The sequence below is a fragment of the Telopea speciosissima genome, chromosome 2 (assembly GCF_018873765.1).
Source record: "Telopea speciosissima isolate NSW1024214 ecotype Mountain lineage chromosome 2, Tspe_v1, whole genome shotgun sequence".
Taxonomy (NCBI): Eukaryota; Viridiplantae; Streptophyta; class Magnoliopsida; order Proteales; family Proteaceae; genus Telopea; species Telopea speciosissima.
The window spans coordinates 69,426,740-69,452,187 of NC_057917.1; the positions used below are offsets into that span (position 1 = coordinate 69,426,740).

Consider the following 25,448-nt stretch of genomic DNA (forward strand, 5'->3'; position numbering starts at 1 on the left):
AAACAGTTTCTCTGCGAAGCCAGGGGTAAGACTGCGTACGTTACGACTCTCCCCAGACCCTGCAGTGGCGAGAGCCTCGTGCACTGGGTACATTTGCTGAAACACATTGTCAATTGTTTGAAAAGTCAATTTTAGACAAATTGGTTTAGTGGCTGACATCCAAGATCAAAAATCCAATGCATAGTGGATCATATGATTGAGATAAACATGGAACTTGTCAAATGGCTGATCCAAAGGTAACCAATCCAACAAGTAAGACTGAAGATCGGCTTTCCATGTGACCTACATAGATGGGACTGGTTTATTTGGCTTACATATGGATCCATCTGAAATCCTATCCCTCTCTCAAAATAAGGAGCATAATGACCTGCAGTCTAGATGCTTGAAAACTGACCCCTGCCAAAGACCCACCTGATAATGTAATTACCTGCCCCTCTGTTTGAATTCCCTTTAAACCTGCCTAGCAGGACAGGGTTGGGGTTCTCACCCTTAAGCTATGTCATTGGAGACCGAATACAGGGACTGGTGTCTCATTCTGCACTAAAAACTGAAGGGTTCTGCAGTGTCCAGTTTAAAGTGCATTTAGGATGTCCATTTCATAGTTGTCAAGGCATCGCCTAAGTTTTCAAATGTCTACGTAGGTCCAACATAACAGCAAACGGTGTTTGATGCAAGAAAGGCGACCGCCTTGGACGCCTTGGAAAATTCCTCTTTTCTACATTTTGCAAGGACTGTTCAGGAGAAAAGTATTTTCATGATTTTACCATCTTTACCAAATGAAGTCCTTGAAACAGAAGGTGGTGACTGATGCATAAAAAATTTGGGTGGGGGTATACAATTTATTCTTAACTTTTGCAGACAATTTATTTCTGTTGATCTGCTAAGTGTTACAGAGAGCATCCAGATCTGTTGTGTTTTATTTTAATGGTGATAACTGAACATACCTATAGCTTTGGCAAAGGGAAGAGTTCACAGAGCTTTCTTAACTTTTGCAGACAATTTATTCTTAACTTTTGCAGACAATTTATTTCTGTTGATCTTCTAAGTGTTACAGAGAGCATCCAGATCTGTTGTGTTTTATTTTAATGGTGATAACTGAACATACCTATAGCTTTGACAAAGGGAAGAGTTCACAGAGCTTTCTTTCCTTCAAACTGCAAGTTTAATGGTTTTCCAGAATTAAAACACACACATCTACCAGTTCTTTCATTTTATTTACACAAAAAAATCTCACATAATTCACCCCTGACCAGCTGCTCTTGCATTATTTGAGAAAGCTGGTCTGATCAGATCTACCAAGAGACATATAAATGTAATTCTACACTAAATTTTGTTATTTAAAGAGAGATTGACATAATGAAAAATCAAAACCTTACCCTTTTCTCATCTATCACTTATCTAATGGTTTCCCTCAGAAGACCTCTTACTATCCATCTTCAATATATGTAACAAAAATTCATTCCATGTATCAGTGGGGCCTGGCAAGCACCAGTGGACACAATCAGAGACATTTCTGTTCTCTTCTGGAGGGTGGCCATAAAGCCCAGGATGCCCATCTGGCCTCAGCAACATAGCTTGAGTAGTATCTAATAATCTAAACTTCAAACCTCTCTTCTTCCCTTCACTCTCTGCAATTCTAAATTCCTCCAATTGGGCCAAATAGAACTTTTGTTCAAATCCCTCTAATTTCTTCTCATTGCTCATGAAAGGTTTTGTCTTTGTACAGGTACCACCTTCATTCCATGCACCATTATCAAAGTGGCCAGGAGAATAAGTCCTCAGAAATGTGATTCCTTTGAAGTTCTGGTCACCATACATGGCTCTTAAGGCAGTCCGAAAGGCCCTGTTGTAGCCATAGAACAGGGTAAGATCTTTAACTTTTTTGTCTTTACAGTCAAAGCACCCAACCATCTTACCATTTTCATAAAACATAGATGGCCTCCAGAACCACTGTGCAGCTGAAACAATCACATAATCAAACTTGTGGATCTCGTTTGTCCAAGTCTCATCAAACTCATCCACAAAAAGGTTCACGATAGGCCAGCGTAGTGGACCTTTGGGTATGCTTTCTGTGGTTTTAACTAGGAGTGGTGACCAGAAGAATATAATGGTGAAGTTGTAGTGGGTGAACTGCCACTGTTTGGTTTTTCCATCCGGCAGGTAAGAAACATCTACTGGCACCTGAAAATACAGAGAATGTATAGTTAACTTTCTTGTTTCACAGAAGGGGAGTTCATTTCTTAATGTTGGAGATTTTTGCAAAGCTATGTTAAAAGCATTATTAATCGTCTCCTAGATGATTATGTCACCTAAATGAAGATCTGAGAGGTGTTTTCCTTTGGTTGGTGCAAGGCAGAAGGGTAGGCACTAGGCAACCTAGATCCTCTCCGCTTCCAAAGAAATAATAATCTACCCTACGCTTGACCGTGTCACAATCTTGGCTTGATACCACTTGTTGGGACTTCAGTATATCTCATCTTTAAAAGATAGCCATTGGAGGATTTCTTTCTATTGTAAAATGGAGAGGATTCAGTTGTCCAAGGACATACACAGACAGAGCTTGGCCTAATAAACCTGATTTGTCTGTTTGTCATTCCACACAGTCCTAACTAGATAAATAGATAATACAAAGCTTTATAAATAGAGCATGAACCTCGGTGCAATGGTAAGGTTGCTCCATTGCGACCTAGTGGTTGTGGGTTCCGTACATTATGATCCTTCCCAGATCCTGTGTAGTGGTAGGAGCCTCGAGCACTGAGTACCCTCCCCTTTTTTTTACAAAGCTTTATAAATGATAGGAATTTAAAAATGCATTTTTTAGAAAATATTGTCATTATATTTAAGGGAAAATCTTGTTGTAATCAAAGTTGCCTTTTATCCTTTTATTATGACATATTTATTCTTACAATGACAATAAAATCTTGTTATTTCATACATGTACTCAAAAAACGTTTAAAACAATGAAAGCTCTTGAGATTGATATAATAATAAATCACTTTCAAAATATGAAAACACCTATCATTAAAAAAAAAAAAAAAAAAAAATTAAAACGTTTTTAATTGTATGTTTGACTTAAAATTCAGGAATAGAATAAGGAATAATCAAAACAAAGTTACAATTTCTTAGTTCACCATTTTGGTTACAACAACATGCACCCTTTAAATTTAATAAACCTGGTAGTACTTATATAAGGTTACCCCGTGATCCATATGAATGATATGACATGACATTAGGAGTTTATGTTGCACATGCTATCTCTTGATCTGTGCCATGAGATGTGGAATAGGAAAAAGGCATTAATTTGAAAAATGCAAAATAGGACCACATGGCCTCGCACATGGAAAACTTCTATAGAAGACTTAAATTCTTTGGTTCTTACTTTATTATCATGTCTAAGAAAATAACCCAAATGAATATAATTTTCATTTCAGGTGGATCTAACACAGCCACTATGGATCTATCAGGAAAAAAATAAAGGAATTTATTTTGGATTTTCTTCAAATGCTCTGGAAAACCAAGTTACAACAAATGCTACACTAATATGAACAATAGAAATCATATGAAACTGGGAGTAATGGGTTTTGAATTTTAAGTGAAATACAGTAACTATCAGTGTCGGTGGAAACTTGTTTAGGTCACCTAAACCATGAGCTGTGCAATTAATGGATCTACAAATAAGAGAAAGTAGAAGAGAGCAAAAATGGTACCATGCATGTGATCTTTATGTGGTTTAGGTGTACCTAATTGAATGGTTTTTTCCTACCGACAAAAGGATGATACATGTGGGTCTTGTTGGACTGGGAGAGATGTGGCCATTTAAGGAGTTTGAAAAAACTATTACACTGATGGTCCTACACTTTTTGAATTCCAAGTGTAATGACCAAAATACCCTAAACCATATAGTTCAGCTACATTGATTTTAATCATTCATTGGTGGCAGTAACTTATGGGCTTTGATTGTACACTTTATGAGTCTTATCACTGTTCCAAAGGGTGTATTGAGGACATGGTTTGTGGTATCAGTATTATATCGGGTGATTCGTATCAATATCACTAGCCACTGATTCTGGTACCGAAATAGTATGACTAGGGGTAAAATAGTAAAAAAAAATCCAAAGTTTTAGAAAAACCAAAGGTCAAACTTGTCTAATACTGGCCGATCCATGCTGATGGATCGAGCTCGTCTGCAGCCATCGTGTTGCGTTCAACTCACAGGATGCCACATGAATTCCATGCCAATCCAATGGTTGGTGGATGAGTTCCTTGGCAGCCTGGCATTTTTGAATTTTTAACGAAAATTTTGAATTTTGAATTGAGCTTGTTTACCAACCATCGGATTAGCATGAAATCCACATGGCGCCCCACGATCTGTTCAATCCCAGGCCTTTTGATGGGTTTCTAGACCTACCATCAGGGTAAAAAAGTAATTTTAGCCAAGGGGCTGGGCCTACCTGGGCCTGAATTTCAATGTTCATGTGGGCTGAGCTCGCTCTTGGCTAAACGTATTCTACAGGAGTGGACTTGGGCCCTGTTTGCATCCCCATATATTTATGGATATACACCTAACATGTCATGCCATTAAGTGGGTTTTTATTACCACCTCTGACAAAAGATAAAACGGGTTTGGTTCTTTGCGTGAATGTGTCTACCAAACAGAACTCAAAGTAACGCCTTTCATGAAAAAAAATAATAAAAACTCAAAAGTAATGGCTTAAAGCTTTTGGAGCATGGAAGGTGAAGAACAACTTACCTTAGATAAGAGACACAACAGTGATTGCATTTGGTTTCTTGCCAGAGAATCTCCAATGAAAGCCATGTATTTCCCTCTAACAATCTTCAAGAATTGAATTGGGTTGAAACGAGTTAACTCACAGTCATAAGGCTTCCATCTCCATTTCAAGAAACCTGTATCTGGTTTCCCAAATTTGAGACAATTCTGATGATCATAGATTTCTCCGCATGTCTCGTTTGTATAATAAGGTCCTTCAGGAAAAGGAACCCATTCTCCTTTAAATAAGTTGCAGTTCTTCCCTATTGTTGTTGTTTCTAACAAATCACTGGATTCATTGTCGTCCTCCTCGTCACCGGAATTCTTCTTCTTCGTCAAAATCGCCGTCTCGGTAACAGAAGAGGTTAATGATGTCTCTAACAAATCATCGGACTTCTTCTTCGTTTCCGTCGACGCCTGATTCGAATTCTCGGTCACAGAACCATTGGATTCAGTAATTTCGTCCCAATCGGACTTCTTCTTCTTCGTTTCCGTCGACGCTTGATTCGAATTCTCGGTCACAGAACCATTGGATTCAGTAATTTCGTCCCAATCGAACTTCTTCTTCTTCGTCACCGTTGTCGTTGCCGTCGCCGGCGGCGTCCCTGTTCTCGCATCATTCGGATTCTCTGTAACAGAAGAGGATGGAAATGAGGAGGAGGAGGGATTCTTGTTTGTAATGTAGGGAAGTAAGGAAGGATTATCAAAGAGATAGATAGGGGTGAGGGTGAGAATAATTAGGGTAAATGTGACTAAGAGAATCAGTTTAGGGGTGCTGTGAAGGGCTATCTTCCAATGCGGAAGCTCATTCAGATGAGGCTTCTTCATTGGAACTAACAACAAATCAGTAAGAAAGATGAAGAATGGAAGGCGAAGAAAAACAGATTCATGAGGGTTTTTGGTTTAGGGTTATATAGAAATTGGGGAATTCTAGAAAATTATTGGAAGATCGATCTGGGTTGGACTTGATCTGTCTTATCATGGAAGGAAAAAGAGCTGGAGTTGAAAATAGGAAGAGGACCCTTGCTTGAGCTGTATTTCTCTTTCAAGTCTCCTCTTTTTCTCTCTCTCTCTCTCTCTCTCTCTCTCTAACTGTCTCAGATTCCTAATTTTCCTCTTGTTATATTTCTGTGGATGAGCAACAGAATAGGCTTTACTGTAATTCCAATGCGGCTAAGGAAAAGAGGATATTGTTAAAATTACTAAAAGCCCATGATAGCTTTCTACAATGATATGATTGTTTTTGTCCTTTTGAGATATTATAATTATAATTAAAAGTAAAGGTGGACTCGCATTATTGGGCATTTGATGAATTAGAAGAATCTTAACCCCCCAAAAATAAAAAAATAATAATTAGAAGAAAAGAGAATCATCACATGCTTCCCAATAATTTTGAAAATAATTGGTTTTGATTATTTTATGGGAAAGTAATAATTTTGGAGATATTTGGTTTAGTTAATTTATGAGAAATTTTCTCACGTTGTCGGTGCACCGTCGTCTTCATGTAGCGTGAGAGATTCTCGGCACCCAAACCGACGCCTCTACTTCCGCCTGTCCCCACTGCTATAGTGCGTCCCATACACAAGTACCGCGTTACCTTTGTCCGTGCGTCTTGCTCGAGCAGGGGTAAGACTGTGCTTTCTATTGCACTTGTGTGTGAGGGCACATACAGTATCAGACAGGCGGAAGTAGAGGAGTCGGATCCTAACAGTGAAGTTTTTTCGTGTCTAAAACTAAAACATCGTGGTGTTCGCATTGACAGATACAAGATACGGTCAACCGATTGGTGGTTATAAGGTCAAACTAATACGTGTGCTTCTCAATTCCTTTCACGATCATGGTTTAAGGAATTGGTAACGGATCGACCATATCAATCTTTTCATATCGGTATCGATAGAGACTAATATCGATTCATGATCTAGACCGATACAGACTGATCCAGATCCATATCAGATTACTGAACCCCCTGTTCACGACTTGTGTGGGACAAAAAATCTTTTGATCTAGCCCGGAATGGAGATGGGAGAGATGTAGATGTTGATAAATGAGATTATAAAATGATGTAAAAAACGAATGAAAATCATAAACAACAAATACACAATGCACACAAGGATTTACGTAATTCGACAAGATTATTACATCTAAAAAGAACATTACCTACAAATATATAGTGAAACTCTATATAAATAGTTTAATTACTGAAATACCTATATAAACTTAAATTTTTTTCACGAAACATCAAACCCTTCAGGGCTCTACAACTTCTTAATGGTCCTTCGGAATTAATCTAGTAATGCAATGAATATAATATAAGATATCATACCCCGACTTGGGAGAAGTCTAGCATGCTTCTACACATGTACAGTCAAACACTCTCTTTGCTACACTTTTCCCTTTTCCCTTTTCCATCATGGTTGTAGGAATCGTTGTTAGATTGGCCAATTCCTATCGATGTTGGTAGAGACCGATATCAATTGTTGGTTGATCCAGCACCGATCAACTGTACGAATAAAGTGTAAAAAGATTAAAAATTGAGTTTTATTAAAAAAAAAGTTTTTTTTTTTTATTAAAAATCAGAGATAAAATTGTCCAATCTAGACCAATATGGACCGATCCAGATTGATCTCAAAACAGAGACCAATGCCCTAACTGATACCGATTCCTAAATCCCTATTTCCCCAAGGCAATACATATTCTCCATTTATCTTTCTCTTTCTCAGGTACAGCCAACTGGGCAGTGGTGGTGACTCTTTGCCTTAAATTGTCATAATCAGGTGGGTGAAGTCCTAGAAAATGAACCTGTAGTAGGCCGGCCGGCCACATTTTAACATTATTCAGGGGAGCTGAGCTCAACTCAACTCAAGAGCCGCCGCCTTCTTCTGCTTTTGTTGGTAATCTGTCTATTCCTTCTTCACCTTCTTTTTTTGTCCGTTAGAGTTGGCCGGGAAAGAATCCTTAGGTTGGTAAGTATGTGTGGACTGGAGCCATACATTTCTTTTGAATCTAAAAGACTTTATTTAAAGTTTGGTAGCTTGTTTAAACTAATATTTGGGGAGTTATCACATAGGTAGTACTTGATGATTATTGAAATTGCCGATCCATGGCTTGCCCCGGTGGTCCACTACTCCTTTAGGAGAATCGCATCAATCGTCAACAGCTTGAACAATGGTCTCCTTAGCAACATCAAGTCCACATCTACTTATTCTCCAAGAAGTGGAGCCCTATGAGGTATTGAAATCCTCTGTAGTATTGGCAGAGCAGCAGTATAGTAGAGGCCAAGTGGTACACATGGCACACATAGCCTCAGCTATACCGTTGGATGTGCACTGCCACCCAGTCAGTACTGCAGAAGATCCTGGTCCCCCTTTGAGTACCATAGTTGATCCCTTGTGGTCTTCTCTCCTTACGTCCTTGTGGGGTTTTGATGGCCAACCAGCCTTTGAATTGCACCCAAAAATATAAAAAAAATGGTTATCGAAATCTGGATATTATTGTAACAAGTCATGATCAGTCGTGCGTATATGTATGTGTATTAATCAAACATTATTGAGACAGAGACGAATTTGGACATCTATCTATCTATCTATCTATAATAATATAATCCTCACAAAACATGTCTCTCGCTAACTACTACCCTACCGACTACCGACTTCCCTTCCTTTATAATTGAGAGCGGTCTTTCTCACAAAAAAGATGTCTCGATCTGCACGTGCTGATGTAAGACTCCAAACTTTTTTCCTGCAAATGCTAATAAACTAACATTAACTGAGAGGAATATGATGTCACACTCCATTTCTCAAGATCGAGTAAAGGGGAAGGGAATTAAAACGACTGAGGAAGGTTTCAAACTTACGGTGGATCCTTACATGAAAAATAAAAATTAAAAAAAGGGACGTGCGAGGGTGTTAAGCATGTGTTATCTTCACTTCTTCTTTTTTTATTGTTATGGGTTAAGTACGCATGTCATTCAAAAATTCCACCTTTATCTCTGCTCTTAAAACGTTAATACTAGGTGTTAGACGTTAAAATTTTATTTATTGGTCAAACTATTTTTGCTTCTAATCATCCTAGCAATTTGAAAAGACATTTTTACCCTTTTTTAACTATTTGTTATTAAGAAACCCACGTTTAAGGTTTGAAATTCATCTTTTTCAAATCGTTTCCCCAAAATCTGCAACTCATCTTCCCCAAACCTACAAATCCATAGTTGACCAAATTACTTTCCTCTTCCTCAAATCATCTAGGTTTTAAAAAAAAAAATTTCAAATGGATCCCACGAACCCTTATCCTCTCCTTCCTCCCTGACATCATGTTTAAATGTCAAAAAGCCCCACATGTGAAATGATCACCCTAGCCCTGTTTTTGCTGGCTGCTGGACAGGAGCCAAATCCGTTTAAATGCTAAAGAAAAACAAAACAAAATCCCTCACCTCTTAAATTCCCAAACCTTGCAATCGCCATTTTGGGGAACGCCCATCCCATGTTGTGGGCCGAAAATGGTTATTATCAAATTGAGAATCAGTTTCTGGCCTCTGCGTTGCTGGACGATTGGGAATTTTAATTCCATGAATTGGTGTTTTCGTCTACGTATCGTCAGTGCTTGTAGGAGATTTTTAAAGAAATTATGAATTTTCTCCCTTTTCTAAATTAAAAGCACAACATTCAACGATTGATCAACGTTCTTCCCATCTTATTTGGCTGCATCATCGGCTGGCGTTTACCATCAATTTTCTCTCTTTTGAAGATAATTTGGATATCTCCTTAGTGGTTTCGAAGACCACCTAATTTAACTGTTAGACAGATAATGAGTATCCCTCGAGGTGTGGAGACCTTGTATCTATGGATTTGGAAAACTACTCATACTCCTTGACATGTTCACACACCATCCATGTAAAATGACAAAAATACCTTCAAAGGGAAAAAAAAAATCCGATATGTCTGAATGACGTATTATTTGTCATATTCAAATTTAATATGAAAATGAACTCAGACCATCATTTGCCTTTTCATTGAGAGAAGATTTCATTTCAATTGAGTGAGACCTACATTGGAGGAGGCAGTCCCTATTGTCCAGCACTAGCCCGTACTTTCATATCAAGTTAAAATATGTGATATATGAAGAGAAATGATTTTTGAATCATCCGATTCAGACATGCAGAGCTTAAGATATGAGTATCCATACGCTCCGAAACAAACCTTGGATGGGCCTGGCCCAGCCCAGTTGTAATTGGGACTAGCTTCCTTCAAAAGTGAACTCGTTAAAGTGACAAAAGTGTGACATTTGGCATCCATAGGTATGTTGACATTGAAATTGCCCAAGTCACCAATGAGAGACTGTTAGTATTCGACATTCTTACTTGTCAAACGGACTCCTTATAAGTCAAACCAAAAACATTGAATGAGATTTTGCACGAATTTTTTAATTCATTGATTTGTAAGGCTGTGTTTGGTATGTATTTTAAGTCGATTTTACATTCTCAAATGATAAAAACAACTATTTTTTTTAAGGAGGGAGGGGGGAAGTGGTTCTTGTCCCTCACAATCTCTAATTTTTCCCATCAAGAACCCCATCTAACCTGTCCACCTTCAACATATGTAACAACATCTCATTCCATACATCAATAGGGCCAGGCAAGCACCAATGCACACAATCAGACACATTATTCTTATAAGAAGGGCTATAACGCCCAGGGTGCCCATCTGGTCTAAGCACCATTGCATGAGAAGTATCCAAAACCCTAAACTTTAAACCTCTCTTCCTCCCTTCAATCTCTGCAACCCTAAGTTCTTCAACTTGGGTCATATGAAACTTCAACTCCAACCCGTCCAGCATTTTCTCCTGGGTGGTAAAGGGTCTTGTCATGGTACATGTACCCCCATTACTCCACACTCCATTATCAAAGTGGGCAGGAGAATAAGTCCTTAGAAAAGTCATACCCTTAAAGGTTTCCCTACTAAGGGCTTTAAAGGCAGTATCAAAGGCTTTCTTGTAACCATAGAGGAAGCTGAGGTCAGTGATGTTTTTGTCATTGCAGGCATTGCAACCTACCACTTGACCCTTTTCATAAAAGATGGCTGGGGTCCAGAACCATTGTCCCGCAGAGAGGATGACGTAATCAAAATTGCTGATCTGGGCTGTCCAGGATTCGTCAAACTCGTCCAGGTAAAGGTTTGTGGTGGGAGGGAGAAGTGGACCTTTGGGTTTAGCTTCACTTGTCCTAATGAGGTGTGCAGACCAGAAAGATGAGATGGTGAAGTTGTAGTCCGTGTAGAGCCAGCGCTTGAATCTTCCATCAAATTGTGAGTAAGAAACGTCCACAGGGTTCATCACCTGGTAATGTGTGGAAGCTACACAATTAGCCTCTTTTGGTAATATAACAGAAGAGTTGACTTGGCTGTGGAAATAAAAAAAATTCTTCTCTAATTCACTATAAAGATGCAGTGCAATGCAGTTCGGGGTTGAGAGCTCGACTCCTAGCAGGTGCAACATCCATCGGTGTTGAGCTCGAGAATAAAGAAAAAAAAAAACTGGCTCGATACATCGAGCTCGGACCGTTGGATGTATGTCATGGCTACCAGGTGTCGAGCTCTCAGTCTCAAACTACAATACACTACATCTTCAGGGAATTGGAGAGAATTTAAATCCATTGTAGGAAATTTTTTTTACAAAAATAAAAAAGGTACAACCCTTGGGAGGATGGAGATTTTGTCCTTTGGTGCCTAAAATTAATTCATGGAAGAATATTTGCACATAGGTATCAAGTGCCAACATGTGTCTCTTTTGTTTTCATATATGCTAAGCGTGTCAAAACCGAACTGAGTTGTTTAAATCGAAATTGTGAAACCGTTAATAAATGGTTTGATTTTTGTTTCAAAATTGAGACTGTTTAGTTAAATGGTTTAAATTAAACCAAATCGTTTGAAACCGATTGATATATACATAGTAAATTAAGTCATTCATTGTTAGATTAAAATAAATAAATAACTATAACCTTACAATTATTAAAAAACATATAAACATTTATAACCTTAAAATTAGTAAAAGAAAACATATTACAATAAAAAAAATCCAATTCAATTTTAAATTCACATCCATTTCAATAAAAAAAAAAAAAAAAATTTTTGAATGAAAGTAGCCGTTCGAATAAAAATTAAAAAAAAAAACTTAAAGTTTCGCTTTTTGAATCCGTTTAGTTTCAATTGCTAAACCTAAACATGCTAAATCGCATCGAACTGGACCATTTAATACCCTTATTCAACCTTTAAATAGCAAAAAATGGGACAGGTGTTGATGCCTAACATGTATATTCAGGTGAATGTAAACTCTCCTCGAAGTTTAAAAAGAGTCATGGAACACTTACATTAGATAAGAGGCACATGAGTGACTGCATTTGGTTTCTTGCCACAGAATCTCCAACAAAGGCCATGGACTTCCCTCTAACAATATTCAAGAAATGAAGTGGGTTAAATAGAGGTAACTCACACCCATATGGTTTCCATCTCCATTTCAAGAAGTCAGTGTCAGGCCTCCCATTCTTGAAACAATTTTGATGATCATGGATTTCTTGGCATGTCTTGTTTGTGTATAAAGGTCTTCCTTCTTGTTGTGGAACCCATTCTCCTTTGAAAATGTCACAGTTCTTGATCATCCTAGTCTCTATCAACCAATTCAAATGATCATCACTGGTAGAGCTAGCAAATATTGGTTGGGTTTGGTTGGGCTTGGGTGATGGAATGACTTTTGATTCACCACTGTCATTAGACTTCTTCGCCGTTACCATCGTCGCTATTAACTCGCCGGAATCATCTTTGTTGGAGCCTTTGGTAGGGTATGATAGTAGAGAGAGGTTGCTTGACAAAAATGGTCTCAAACATGAATTTTTTTTTGATAGATATGGAAGCAAAGGGGGATAATAATCTGATTGATAGAGGGGGGTGATGGTTAGAATGGTTAGGGTTAGAATTACTAGAAGAACTATTTTTGGGGTGTTATATGGGAATATCTTGCTATGAGAGAGCTCAATGACTTGAGCTTTCATGGTAGCTAGGCAATTAAAGATCAAACTAAGGATTGCTATATGGAGGAAGAGAGAGATGCATTTAGGTTATAAAAGAGAGTGATATATGTGCATTAAAACTTTGGTTTGAACTTTAATATTTTGAATTATTAAGGAAAAGTGACACTTGAGCAGTCCCTTTAACTTTTTATTAATTTCTATCTTCTACATGCTATTTTAATTAATTAAATTTTATGTATATCCCATGCAATGGAATAAGCTTAATTAAATCTATGTAATCATCTGTCATGGAAAAGGAAAGGAAAAGGCGGCTGCATTGTGAAATTACAAGAATGGCACTTGATTCGTGATGATTATGTGTAGGAGTGTCAAAGTTATCCAACCGGGTAAACCGGTCCGAATCAAGCTGAAGTCTTATGGGGTTGGTTTCGGTTTGGGGGATTATGACCCTAAAACCGAAAGAATCTGACCCAAATCGAAACCGGCTCAAAACCTGGATCGAAACTGAAACCAAATCGATCTACCCTGATAAGAAATCGATAAAAACCTAAAATCCATTAAAAAATCATATTATTTTTACTATAGTTTTATATAAATGTATATGGTAAATCGAACTCAAAGTGGATTGAAACCGAAACTGACCCGACAACAAACTAATACAAGAAACCAATGTAAAATCGAAAACAAACTTTCCTTATTGGTTTGGTTTCAATTTCACCATTCTCACACTGAAATCGATTCAAATCGAATCAAAATCGGCCCAAACCGACCCATTGACACCCCTAATTATGTGTATGAAATGGAGACATTTTAGTCATTTTTCAATTTTGAGTTTGGATAACTTACTCATACATGTACATTTTACGTAGCCTTATTGTATTCTTAATGATAACAAATAGGATACATGTCATCACCTAACTGTATATGAGAAGAATAAGGTTTTAGGTGATGATTGATGGGTAGAATATAGTTTTCAAGAGATTATTATTACACATTAGACACTAGCATTCCAACTTCCAGCCCAGCCACTATTTTTGGAAGCAAAGAGGGAGGGAATCATTTGACCAAAACCAATGGATATGGTAGTTAGTGTGTTTATTTCTTTAGGGTCATTGGTGTATATACATGCATGAGAAGGTAAGAGAGTCAAGCATTTCATGCAGAGAATGGGGTTTCCTGATTGTGTATGAATACACATTTGATAGAGACCTGAACCCATCAAGCATCCATTATTATATTGAGCAAGCAAGAATACAATTGAATCACATTTTAGTTTCAACAGGTTTGGCTATTTTAAAATATTAAATAATCTGAGGAAGCAAGGGAAGGTAGATGGATTAGATTTTATAATAAGCCCAGGAAAAGATTATAAGAGGAGTGGTTTGGTTGGATGTTGTAGGTGTGGATACCTTGCACATATGATTTCAATTCAGGGTAGACGTTGTGCTCCTTTATTAATAGGAAAATCTTGTTGTCATCAAGGTTGGTCACAACAATATTGTAATTTTATTTTTTTATTTTTATATTATAATATAACTATTTTTTTCTATTAAGGTAAAATCTGTCGCTATCTATGACAATGACAGCTCGTAATGACAAATGTCAGTTTCAACTTGTATTCCAACCACTTTTTACCATTGCCTTTATATTTTTGATAATAAGAGAAGGTGTAAAAAAATAGTTACAATTTCTTAATTCACCTATTTGGTACTAATAAGATGCATCCTTTATTAATTCATTGTGTTTAATTTTTTATTTGAATGCTTAAAAAGATAAACTTTTTTTTTTAAGGTAAATAGAAATACTATTGAAGAACACAGATAATAGTCCTGAGATCTGAAGTTGAATCAACAGAAACACAGGGATCGAAATTGGGCCAAACAATCCTATCCGCCAGATGGAACCCTCATGGTAAGGGAATCAGACACAACATTGGCTTCCCTTGAAATATACTACAATGAAACCTGGTCAAAATAAGTAACCAAATGTTTAACATCAGTAACAATCAGCCTAATTGAAAGAGCCGAAATCTTCATATAATCACGCAGATAAGAGAAGATCTCTTGGTTGTCACTCTCCACCACTAGCATATGGGATCTTTATGAAAGAGCTTCAAGTAATCCATCCCTAATAGCCATTGCCTCTCCAACCAAAATGTTGTTGAACATAGAAGAGATTGATACAGCTACCTGAGGCATCAGAGTAGGGCTTGAAATTACCAAAAGGAGGGGCCGTCCAAGTTGAGACCATGGAGGTTGATTGAGGCAGTGGAGTAGCCATCGACCTTGGAGGAGGCATGGTAGCCAAGAGAAAATCAGAGCATGCACGATGTGCTGATAAGATCACAATATAGAGCATTCTAGGAACGGTTCATTATCTGCTTCATTACCCCAAGTTTCTCAAATAGGAGGTGGAAATGACCACCCTACGGTCCCTACCCTTGCTCGGGTGGGGTCCATCCCCCCCTCTATTAGTGGCACTTGAGGAAATGGAGTGGGCAAGAAATGGAACAGATAATTCTCCTTCCAGTAACATCATAGACGCCAACATATAAATGAAGCCTTGTTTAACTACAAGAAACTTTGGTTTTCAGGGGCAGTCAATAATCCGTATTTAAATGGTCCAAAAACCGTCGTTAATGGATTTAGTGGTGGTAAAAAAAACGATGCAGTCTTTGACGAATAAAAAAATATATATATCTGATTTTGCCCTTGGTCACCTCCCAATCAAGTTCTTTGGTTTCCCTTTGTTCTCTTTCAAGTTAGTTGCCCATCATCTTTTTATGGAAAAAGAAAACCCCAAGATAAAGAAAGGAATAAAGTTCATACAGAAGAACAAGCTTTATATCTAGAAAGACAACCCAAAACAAAGAACCTTCCTAGATAAGTATTATACCAAGATTCCAGTAACACCTAATATGGTTGATGAAGATAAAAGGAGGGGGGCGCTTGTGAAATGACCAAACACCCCTCTTTTGGTTGGACTAGATCCTCTAACTTTCGCCACGACTGGAGGAGAGCTGAATTGTTCCTACCCACTTGAATAGTAATGTATTGCTCTTTGAATTATTTTTAACCCAATCAAGCTCCCCAGGTCATCACCTAATTCTTTTAACAAAAGGACAAATATGGGTTAAGACAAATATCTTAGATTCTCTTGAAAAATGGACATTCAAAATGAAGATGGTCCAAAAATTTTAGCAGAAGCCCAACAGATCATGCAATTAAGATGATGAGAAAATGATGCCTCTATGATTGTATCTATCAAGAATGAATGGGATTGAGCTCCTCTCTAGGGAGTCCAGCACACTCAGGGAGCATCCAGCCGTTAGGCTGTACCGCACACATTCCTAGACATGCATCGAGATTTGTACAACACAACCCAACCCAACCCTTGGATGCCCCCTGGGCACTGAGCTCCCTGGAGAGGAGCCAGATCCGAATGAATGAGTAGGGAGAGACTTGGTACATACTCTCCATAAGTGAAAAAGAATGTCTTGGAATGGTAGAAGAAGACCATATATATAATACAACTTCAATCCACCTCAAAGTCTTTGAATCGAATAAGATTACACGTTGATTTGAAAGAAAAGTTCGCACTAACCATTGGATGCCAGTAACAATGTAATTACGATCATGTTTCAATGCAAAAGGACATTAGTCAAGTAGCAAAACAAAGTACTAAAAATTCTAAAACTACAAAAATTATATATAGATACTAGATGGATGCATGCCTATACATAGGAGGTTTTATGATTGAATAATAATTAATTGACTAATCCAAATCATTTAACAATTATAAGTGCCATATCTCCCTTTCATGTGGCATAATTTTTACTTTTTTTTTGTCTATTCTATCTAAGTGCCCAAAGAAACTTTAATTAACTACCAACTACAAGAGATTTTTTTTTTTCTTTTGGTAAAGGACTACAAGAGATTTCTAACCACTAGGGGGAGGGGAGGTTGCCTTGTGGCACAAAGAATTGTGTAATAGACCCCAATGAATGATTTCTCCATATGTAGTCTTTTTGAGTAGGCCTTGCATGTTTGCCTCAGGGAAGCTCAACTGGGCATCAGAACTTGGTGGACCTATTGTCCTTGCAAAGTTGTAAGCCTCCGACCATGTGACAAGTTTTACATCCAGACACACATTATTGCCGCATTAAAAAAATAATGCTTTGGGAAAAAAAAACCCAAAAAAGTCCATAATTAGGAAAGCAGTTTTTTTAAGGGGAAAAGATCACGTGTGTGGATTCTTTCCTACACATTCAAAGTAGGGGTGTCAAAAAAACCCGGCCTGCCCGAACCCGCCCTAACCCACCTAAATCTAGACAGGCCAGGCTTGTGTGTAGTATAGGGTCGGGCTGGGTTTAGTGTTTCCCTAGCCTTGGAAGAGCCAGGCCAGGCCTGGGTTGAGGCCTCGACCTTGACAGGGCCAACCTGATCCTGTATTATATATTTTATATATAATAAATATTATTTTGAAAGTGAGCCTTGGTCCAGTGGTCAAGGTTCTTCCATTGCAACAAATCCTCATACATGTTTTTGTCTATATGCCTTGTGCTTAGACACAAATGGGGCGAAATGATCATTCTGCCCCCATGAATGGCAGTAATGATCACCCTCTTGATGATTCTTCTGCACATGCTCCCTTTAGCTCCCGCGTACACGTAGGGCCACGTTCCCCCCACATAGGACTCTTCCCCTTTGAAAATATAGGTTCTACATAGATTGATACCATTTTCAGACCACTAAATGGTGGTAGCGTGTAGATTCCTTCCCACGCTAGCAATGAGGGAAACCCTCACCTTCTCTAATGGCAGTTTTTAGAACAATTTTCATTAGAATTACAAGGGTGGAGAGAATTGTTAATCAGCTCTTCCAATTATTACCCAATGATTAACTTAGAGAATTGCTTTTTTCCTTTTTATTGGTAGAAATTAATTTAGAGAATTAACAAGTGATCAATCTAGGTCAGAATCTAAGTACTAATTTTCAGAATGGCAAAATCAATAGCTCCAAGTGGCCCATCATAGACTCATAGACTCTCTTTTTTTTGATAAAGATGGCCCATCATAGACGAAAGCCATAACCATGGCCCTTGAAGAAGATCTTTAATTCTCCCCTTCCCATAATTACGATATAAAGGCAACATTAAATTATTTTTCTTATCTTGTAGATCTAAGAAATTGTCCTTACATTAAAAAGGCACTTCTTCTATCACAATTTGCCACGTCGGAGACAGTGGATGAACCCATGTGTTCGGCTGGCATAAGAGGGGAAAAAAGCCTTAGACGGGGCAAATTTCCATTTTTTTCATGAGGGTAGGGTGATCATTTCGCATCCACTGTATGTAGACACAGGGTATGCAACCGGTTCAAACAATTAAAAATAAATACGAATAGGGATAATCGTATATTATTAAATATACATTAAAAACAGAAGAAGAGGGAAACAGACATCTGATCCTCTTCCTGCTCCTATCACTTCTGTGAAGCCTATGATCTCCTCCACTCCGTCTTCAGCATATCAAGAAAGAAATCATTCCAGGTATCAATGGGCCCAGGCAGACACCAGTGAACACAGTCATTATACAAGGTCACATTCTCATTAGGCCAATGCCCATAACGGCTAGGGTGCCCATCTGGTCTCAAGAAGGTGGCTTGAGTGGTATCAAGTAACCTATACCTCTGCCCTATCTTCCTCCCTTCCTTCTCTGCAATCCTGAACTCCTCCAATTGAATTCTATAGTACTCTAACTCCCTTCCTTCCAAACTGCTTTCATTGCTCTTAAAGGGTTTTGTCCTCACACAATTCCCTCCCTGATTCCATATACCCTTTTCAAAGTGTGAAGGAGCAATAGTTCTGAGAAATGTTATGCCCTTATAGTTTGGTAAGCTTCGTATGGCTTTGAAAGCTGTCTTGAAAGCCTTCCTGTAACCATAAAACATGTTGAGATCTGTGACATTCTCTTTGAGACAGAAATGGCAGCCCACAAGCTCGCCCTTTTCGTAGAACATCATTGGGCGTTGGAACCAATGGCCGGCGGATATGATCACATAATCGAATTGTTCGATCTGGGTTCTCCAATCCTCATTGAATTCGTCGAGGTAGAGATTGAAGAGGCCAGTGCCGGTTGGGCCGTTTTCGTCTGTTTGCTTTGCCTTAACAAGGTAAGGAGTCAAGAATGTGGCGAGGGTGTAGTTGTAGGTGGTGTAGTGCCAGCGTTTGAAACCTTCATCCTTTGTATATGATGCGTCCACAGGGTACATCACCTGAAAATTGCAGAATAGACCAAAGAGTTTGTTAAGAGATGAAAGGTTCAAAGCAAGCTTTGATGACTTGACAATTACATAAAAAAGTAAGACTAAAATTTGAAAAGCAAGATCTGCCCCATGAGAAAATATGGCTCTCAAAATTAGGACCTGGTTCAACAAAAACAGGGGGGTTATAGTCATTTCATAAGATGGGCCCGCCTGTGAAATGACCCAAACATGGGATGATGGCCATGCTGCTGGTATCAAGCATCTCTCTCTCTCAAAATTAGATATGGAGACCCATGAGAAAATAAGGCTCTCAAAATTAAATATGGGAAAATGATGGCCATGCTGCCGGTATCTCTCCCCCTCTCAAAATTCAATATGAGAAAATGATGGCCATGCTGCCAATATCATTCTCTCTCCTTCTTGACATGTGGCCTTCTTGTATATGAACCATGCAATCCTTCCTCCTGTGCTTCCATTGACTTGGTCCTCCTATTATGCTTCCATTGACTTGGTGTGAAAATTCCATCCCACACAAATAGCATATCGATCTTTTACTATTTAAATTCATACCAAAAACAAAAAATGTTTTATTATTTAATAGGGTAGGTGCCACTATGCATAGTGAAGTATAAAGCTTCACTATTTGCCACTTGACAGTACATGAGTTAGTCCATGTGATAAGAGGACCCCACATACATCTCAATGAGCAAATTTTAGTCAAAAGTAAGCAAGGAAAGTTGTTCAAACTCCAATTCAAAGTTTTAATAAGCTACCAAAATGTCATCAAATATAGATGAATATAAAATACAAAATGACATTTTGTAATTTTAGCTACTTTCTCTATTCATTAATTTTGGGCTGAAATTGTACCCATGAGATCGAGATGCTTGCCTCGCGACCTCCTCTATCACATGGACTAGCCCATGTATTGTCATGTGACAAATAGTGAAACATTATACTTAACTAGGCATATTATTGATGGGAAGAAAACCCTTAAATATATATTGGGTCAGACCTTGGACAAAAGGCCTTTTCAAGAATTCATCAACTCCTTGTGAGTGGAGGGACCAAGTTGTTTTATGTCAAGTGGCTAATTTTGCCACCAAATGGAAAATGGCAAATATGAACTGGCCCCATTATGATTGTCATCAAAGAAAGAAAATATCTCTCACATTTCTTTGGTTGTAAGCTATATGATCAATGTTGTTAAAAGGTCAAAAATCATGTTGCCTAAGGCACTATTATACTGTCACTAGTTAAAAGTTGAGAGGTGACACCACAACATCAAGCACTAACCTCACATCATTTAGGAGTGGTCATGCCATGTAGCACCTCCAGGGTTGTGCCATTTCACATGGAAAATTTTTACATGGGTCAAGCCATGGAATTCTGTAAGGAGGGTATTGTCATGCACTCATTCCATACTCAACACATAGCAGGTTTAGATTTTTGTATCTAATATTGCTATGAATCATCAAAGGGGTTTTCTTATACATACTGTTCATGTGTCAAATAATTTATAATTTTAATTTTTGGACTTGTTAGATTGAAATAGAATTTTTTCTTGCGAGGATAATAATGTCATTTCACATAATGATATATTAATATGTCACTTTCATATTATTTTTATTTTTTTTTATTTATTTTCTTTTGTCATGAAATACTTTTGAGAATATGACAATGTGCAATAAAAAGGTTTCTAAGTTCTAACTACACCTATGGATGTGTCATTCAGACACTCCCATCATCAAACTAGTGCATTGTTCTTCTTTTTTTTTTGTCTTTCTTTCCTCTGTTTTTTCCCCTTTAACAAACAGTTACAAATACTTTAATTACTAATACCAAGGATTAAATGATTCATTGCAAGAAAATCACAAGTCCATAGTTGGGTTAAACAAGTTTAATGGAAGTGATATGAAGGGCAAAACAATATTTCAGTTCAGGGGAAGAAAAAAAACCCAACTCTCAGCACTAAGCAGAAGCAAGAAAATAAAATGTACTACTTTCAGTTCAATTTGTTCTATCATACTTGTTTAAGTATCAAATTTCATGAAATGCATCCAAAATTAGAAGAAGAAAGGAAAGACAAGAAGATTATAAAGAATGTACCCGGGATAAGAGGCAAATCAATGACTGCATTTGGTTTCTAGCCACAGAATCTCCAACAAAAGCCATGGATTTCCCTCTTACAATCTCCAAGAACTGATACGGGTTGAAGATGGGTAGATCACACTCATCTGGTTTCCACCTCCATTTCATGAAATCTGAATCTGGTCTCCCATATTTCATGCAATTCTGGTGCTCATGAATCGCCCAACAAGTCAAATTCGTGTAATACGGCGCCTCAGGATTCGGAACCCATTCCCCACTAAAAATATCACATTCTTTGCTTGATGTGATTTCCTCTGAAACGCCATTATCAGCCGTAGAAAGAGGAGTTGCAGATGATGACTTCTGTGAAGAACTACTGTTCCATGGAATTGAAGCATACCCTCGTAATGGGTAATAGATTGGGATGAGGGTTAGGATGATCAGGGTTATGGTTGCTAAGGCTGCAAATTTTGGGCCATTTTTAATAGATTTTGTCTTCCACATTGGAAGCTCAATACCATGAAACTTCATTGAAGAATGGGATCTGGGTTTTTAAAGAAAAGAAGGGCAGAGGCATTTAAGGGATGAGAAGGTCAAGGTAGTGGTTGCAGAGTATAAAGTTTCTGTAAAAACCTAGAAAGAAAGAAGGTTCAATGGCAAGGGGAGAGGGACGGGTGGGGTGGGGGAGGGGGGCTATGCCTTAAAGACTAATTTTTTCAGACTCACCTGAAACAACTGAAAGAAGCCTCACATTAGGTTTTGGATCCGATCCATTGTCTGAAAATGGGGTCCAAGGGGGGTGCAGAGGCTCAGAGGCAGCTTTGGGACTTGGGAGTCATTGTTTTAGAATAGCGAGGCATTCTTATAGTTTCAATATATCATCTCCTAACTTCACAAGACTTATCATCTCGGGGTATCAACCTAGGCTAAGAGAAAATCCAGTACATTGGACAGGTGGGAGATGTTATTAGATTAAGATTTAAGTAGGTGCCAAATGGTCAATTGGGTCTGGTTTTGATTTTTTTGGGGGAAGAGGGTTTCCTATATGGCATTGGAAGAATGAATTTGTATATTATAACCAATGAGAGAGTTGAAAAATGGTATCATCCATATAGATTTAATGGGACCCACATGGCAGATGTTAATGTGGATTCTTATATTTATTATATGAATTGAAAAAAGTATAAAAAAGAATCTATAGTGGAATGTAGCAATTTTTTTTCCTGTTTTTCTTTTTTATGGACAAGAGTTATCTTAGCCTACCAAGAACCCTATATGAAGTCACATTGTCACATTTAATTTATGAGATAAGGCTAGGCATACCGATGGTGTACCTATCGTAAGTTAGCGTCCATTGTGTCTATTTTTCTATTCCCCTTTGAAATAATCATCTTGCCCCTCTTGTATGATATACTATTTGCACCCCCATTGATGCCATCAGCTAGTTTATCGCAGATGGGTGGTGTGCTTATCCTTCTCTCATAATTTATTTTAAGAAAAACAAATATTATTAAACAATTCTTATGTATCTTGGCATAAAAAACAACTTAAGCTGAGAGAGTCTTTTTTCTATTTTTGTATGGAAAAAAACTAAGCACACTATCGGTATATCATAAACTGATCCCCAATGAGTCCTTGTTTCTCTAAATAAAGTCATGTTAATATTTTGTTCCCCCATTGATGTTGCTCGCTAGTTTATTGTAGGCGGCATACCTATCCCTCTCTTTTTTAATATAATGAGTCACTCAGTGAGTCGGCTACTAACAAATTTTTTTTTGTCTTCTAGGACAGGTGAGTTGGCAACCAACTTATTCGTTTTTTTTTTTTTATATTTATTTATTTTCATGTTGTTTCCTTATTTAAGTCCTTCTCAGTCTTTTAGTGGACTCAACAACTGCTTTTGATTGTATTAAAGACTAATGATGGGTCCCACTATTGTTTGGGGTTAGGTTAGTTAATAGAGGATGAAGATGGGCAGCAGCAGCAGCAATGCATGTGTGAATAACTACGACATGCAAATGCCCCGTTGAGTGAGTGAATGAATACTGAATAGTAGTTCCACTTCCACCATAAATATTTTCATACTAATTTATTAAAAGTTACTGATTAATGCAATCTGAAAAGCCTATGGGATTGTCAGGTTTAGATCTGTTTTAACCTTTTTTCGGTTTAACCTTTCAGCATTTCCGACAATGGGAGGGGACCACACTCTCAGAGAGAGAGAGATGCTTGTCACTGTGAAAGAATGTATAAGTGAAATGCTATGAGAATCCTCCCACTATGTTTGGTTCGATTTATTAAGGGCGATTGTTGCCCGGCAACGCATAGGCTATGCTCAGACACATGAAACGATCATTTAGGAGGTGAGGTGGTTATTTCGCCCATCTCCATGTGTCTAGATACATCCTTAGCATAGAGAATATTTGACCTATTTTGTATGGATTTTTAAATAAAGGCTAAGTAGAGATCAAAATTTGGATGAGAAGAAAAAACCTAAGAAGGTGTGGGGGTGACCCACAATATTTAAGAATCCAATTCATTGTAGTGAGGGAGGTGGGGGACCTAACGTACGGTGGGGGAGTGAAAATGACTCTTTCAATGTATATGCATGGATAGATGACTTCATGGGTTTAGGTATAGATGCTCTCTCACTAATTTACCTAATCCTTTCACCAAAGCTACACGACAACAACTATAAAGTAAAAAACACCCTTGGGTCCATAAGTCTCATTGCCTGCCTCATGTACGAGCACTTGCATTACAAGGATTAATTATCACCTTCAATTCGTGGGAATTTTCAAATCTTCCACTTTCTTTAATAGAGAGGGTGGACGTCACCTTGGGCAGTGTTTTCAGATAAGGGTTAGGGTGGTCATTTTTGCCTCCATGTGAGGAATTGAAAGAATTGAAGAGGACAACGAATTGGAGGGGATAACGATTAGTTAAAGAGAGACGTGGGACAAAGATGGAGGTATGTTACGATGGTATATCAGTCAAATGAGGGATGGTCTTATATTGATTATACAAGTGATTTAGTGTAAATTGATATGATCTTGAAGTTCCTTAAGAGTTGTGAGGCGGTTCGCTTAATGTAGAACCAACTCTTATCTTAATTTATTTTTTATCATTTCTCAACATAAGTAACAAGTAGTTATCAGGGTAATACTAAAACTTTGGGGAATCCAATGACCGATGAATCTTCAAGTCAATGAAATGAAAGTCCGCTTCACTTACACCCTCAAAGTAACAAATTGATTTCACTCATTCCCATTGCATTAACCAACCACTTCTCTCTCTCTCTCTCTCTCTCTCAAAATGAAAGATTATGAGTTTATGCATAGAGTCAATGGTTAGTTAACAAAATTCTCAGGTCCCCTACCAAGAATTGCCTATCCTCTCTCTCTCTCTCTCTCTTAAAATGAAAGATTGTGAGTTTATTTCTGAAATATATATGTATTAGGTTTATCGATAGAATCAGTGGTTTAAATTCTCTTAGGAATATAAACCCCACGATAAATTTAATTAATCCCCCCCCCCCCCACCCCACCCCTCACCAAGAGTTGGCTATCCAAAGCGGCAGCCATTCAAAAGGTAAAAGACCCAAGGAAGCTCCCTCTCTTGAGGAGCTTATGGGATCTCTTATAATCCATGAGATGATCTTTGGGGAAGATGAAGCCCAAAAGAAAAAAGGGCATTATTCTTAAGGCCTCATCACATGAAGGGGAATCTTTTGACAATAATGAAGATGTTGTCTTTGTTGCTAGAAGATTTAAAAAAATTTCAATAAAAGGAAGCTTGGAGGAATGTCACCCAAGACCAAAGATGTCACATACTTTAAATGTAATAAATATAGACTTATGGCTAATGAATGCCCCACCAAGAAGTCCCACTAAGGACTAATTTAAGGCCTCTTGAAATGAATATGATCATGAGAGTGAAATCCAAAGAAGAAGACTCACCTAATGAAGATAGTAATCTTTGCTTGCTATTTCTTAATGGTTCTAGTGATGAAGAGGATGAGGTAGGTGCAAGGTTTTAGTGCACGGTATCGAAATGGTTATCGGTAATACGGAAAACCGATATGATATCAATATGGTATCGGTCTGGATCGGTTGTATCGGACAAAATTATCCCATGATTTCCTTAAAAAAATGAGTTTTCGAACCATTTTACCCATTGTCCGTATCATGCTACCGATATAATATCGGCACGGTATTGATATTGATGACTAACAAAACCGGTACGTATCACCCGATATGGGCGATACGGTATCGATACTTAGAACCATGGGTAGGTGATAGCCATTT

At 37.9% G+C, this 25,448-nt stretch overlaps 2 protein-coding genes across 2 annotated transcripts; both read right to left on the bottom strand.

The window, feature by feature from the left end:
• Positions 1 to 1,191: 1,191 nt before the first annotated feature.
• Positions 1,192 to 12,458, bottom strand: LOC122650169 (protein trichome birefringence-like 19). Its single transcript, XM_043843491.1, has 3 exons — positions 12,129 to 12,458; positions 1,366 to 2,181; positions 1,192 to 1,332 (listed from the first exon to the last, which is right to left on the bottom strand). The coding sequence occupies exons 1-2, from the start codon at positions 12,414 to 12,416 to the stop codon at positions 1,399 to 1,401; spliced, it is 1,071 nt and encodes a 356-aa protein (XP_043699426.1). The 5' UTR covers positions 12,417 to 12,458; the 3' UTR covers positions 1,192 to 1,332; positions 1,366 to 1,398.
• Positions 12,459 to 18,250: 5,792 nt separating this feature from the next.
• LOC122650167 (protein trichome birefringence-like 19) lies at positions 18,251 to 21,699 on the bottom strand. Its single transcript, XM_043843489.1, has 2 exons — positions 21,160 to 21,699; positions 18,251 to 19,059 (listed from the first exon to the last, which is right to left on the bottom strand). Exons 1-2 carry the CDS (start codon positions 21,670 to 21,672, stop codon positions 18,283 to 18,285), a joined length of 1,290 nt encoding a protein of 429 aa, XP_043699424.1. The 5' UTR covers positions 21,673 to 21,699; the 3' UTR covers positions 18,251 to 18,282.
• Positions 21,700 to 25,448: the final 3,749 nt, after the last annotated feature.

What these genes read in the sequence shown, in the direction of transcription:
- LOC122650169 (XM_043843491.1), bottom strand. Translation starts at nt 12,416, where the DNA reads ATGATCAAGAACTGTGACATTTTCAAAGGAGAATGGGTTCCACAACAA. An exon ending in TCATGTGCCTCTTATCTAAT is followed by an intron (nt 2,182 to 12,128) that starts GTAAGTGTTCCA and finishes CTGTATTTTCAG; the next exon opens with GTGCCAGTAGATGTTTCTTA.
- LOC122650167 (XM_043843489.1), bottom strand. Translation starts at nt 21,672, where the DNA reads ATGAAGTTTCATGGTATTGAGCTTCCAATGTGGAAGACAAAATCTATT. An exon ending in TGATTTGCCTCTTATCCCGG is followed by an intron (nt 19,060 to 21,159) that starts GTACATTCTTTA and finishes TGCAATTTTCAG; the next exon opens with GTGATGTACCCTGTGGACGC.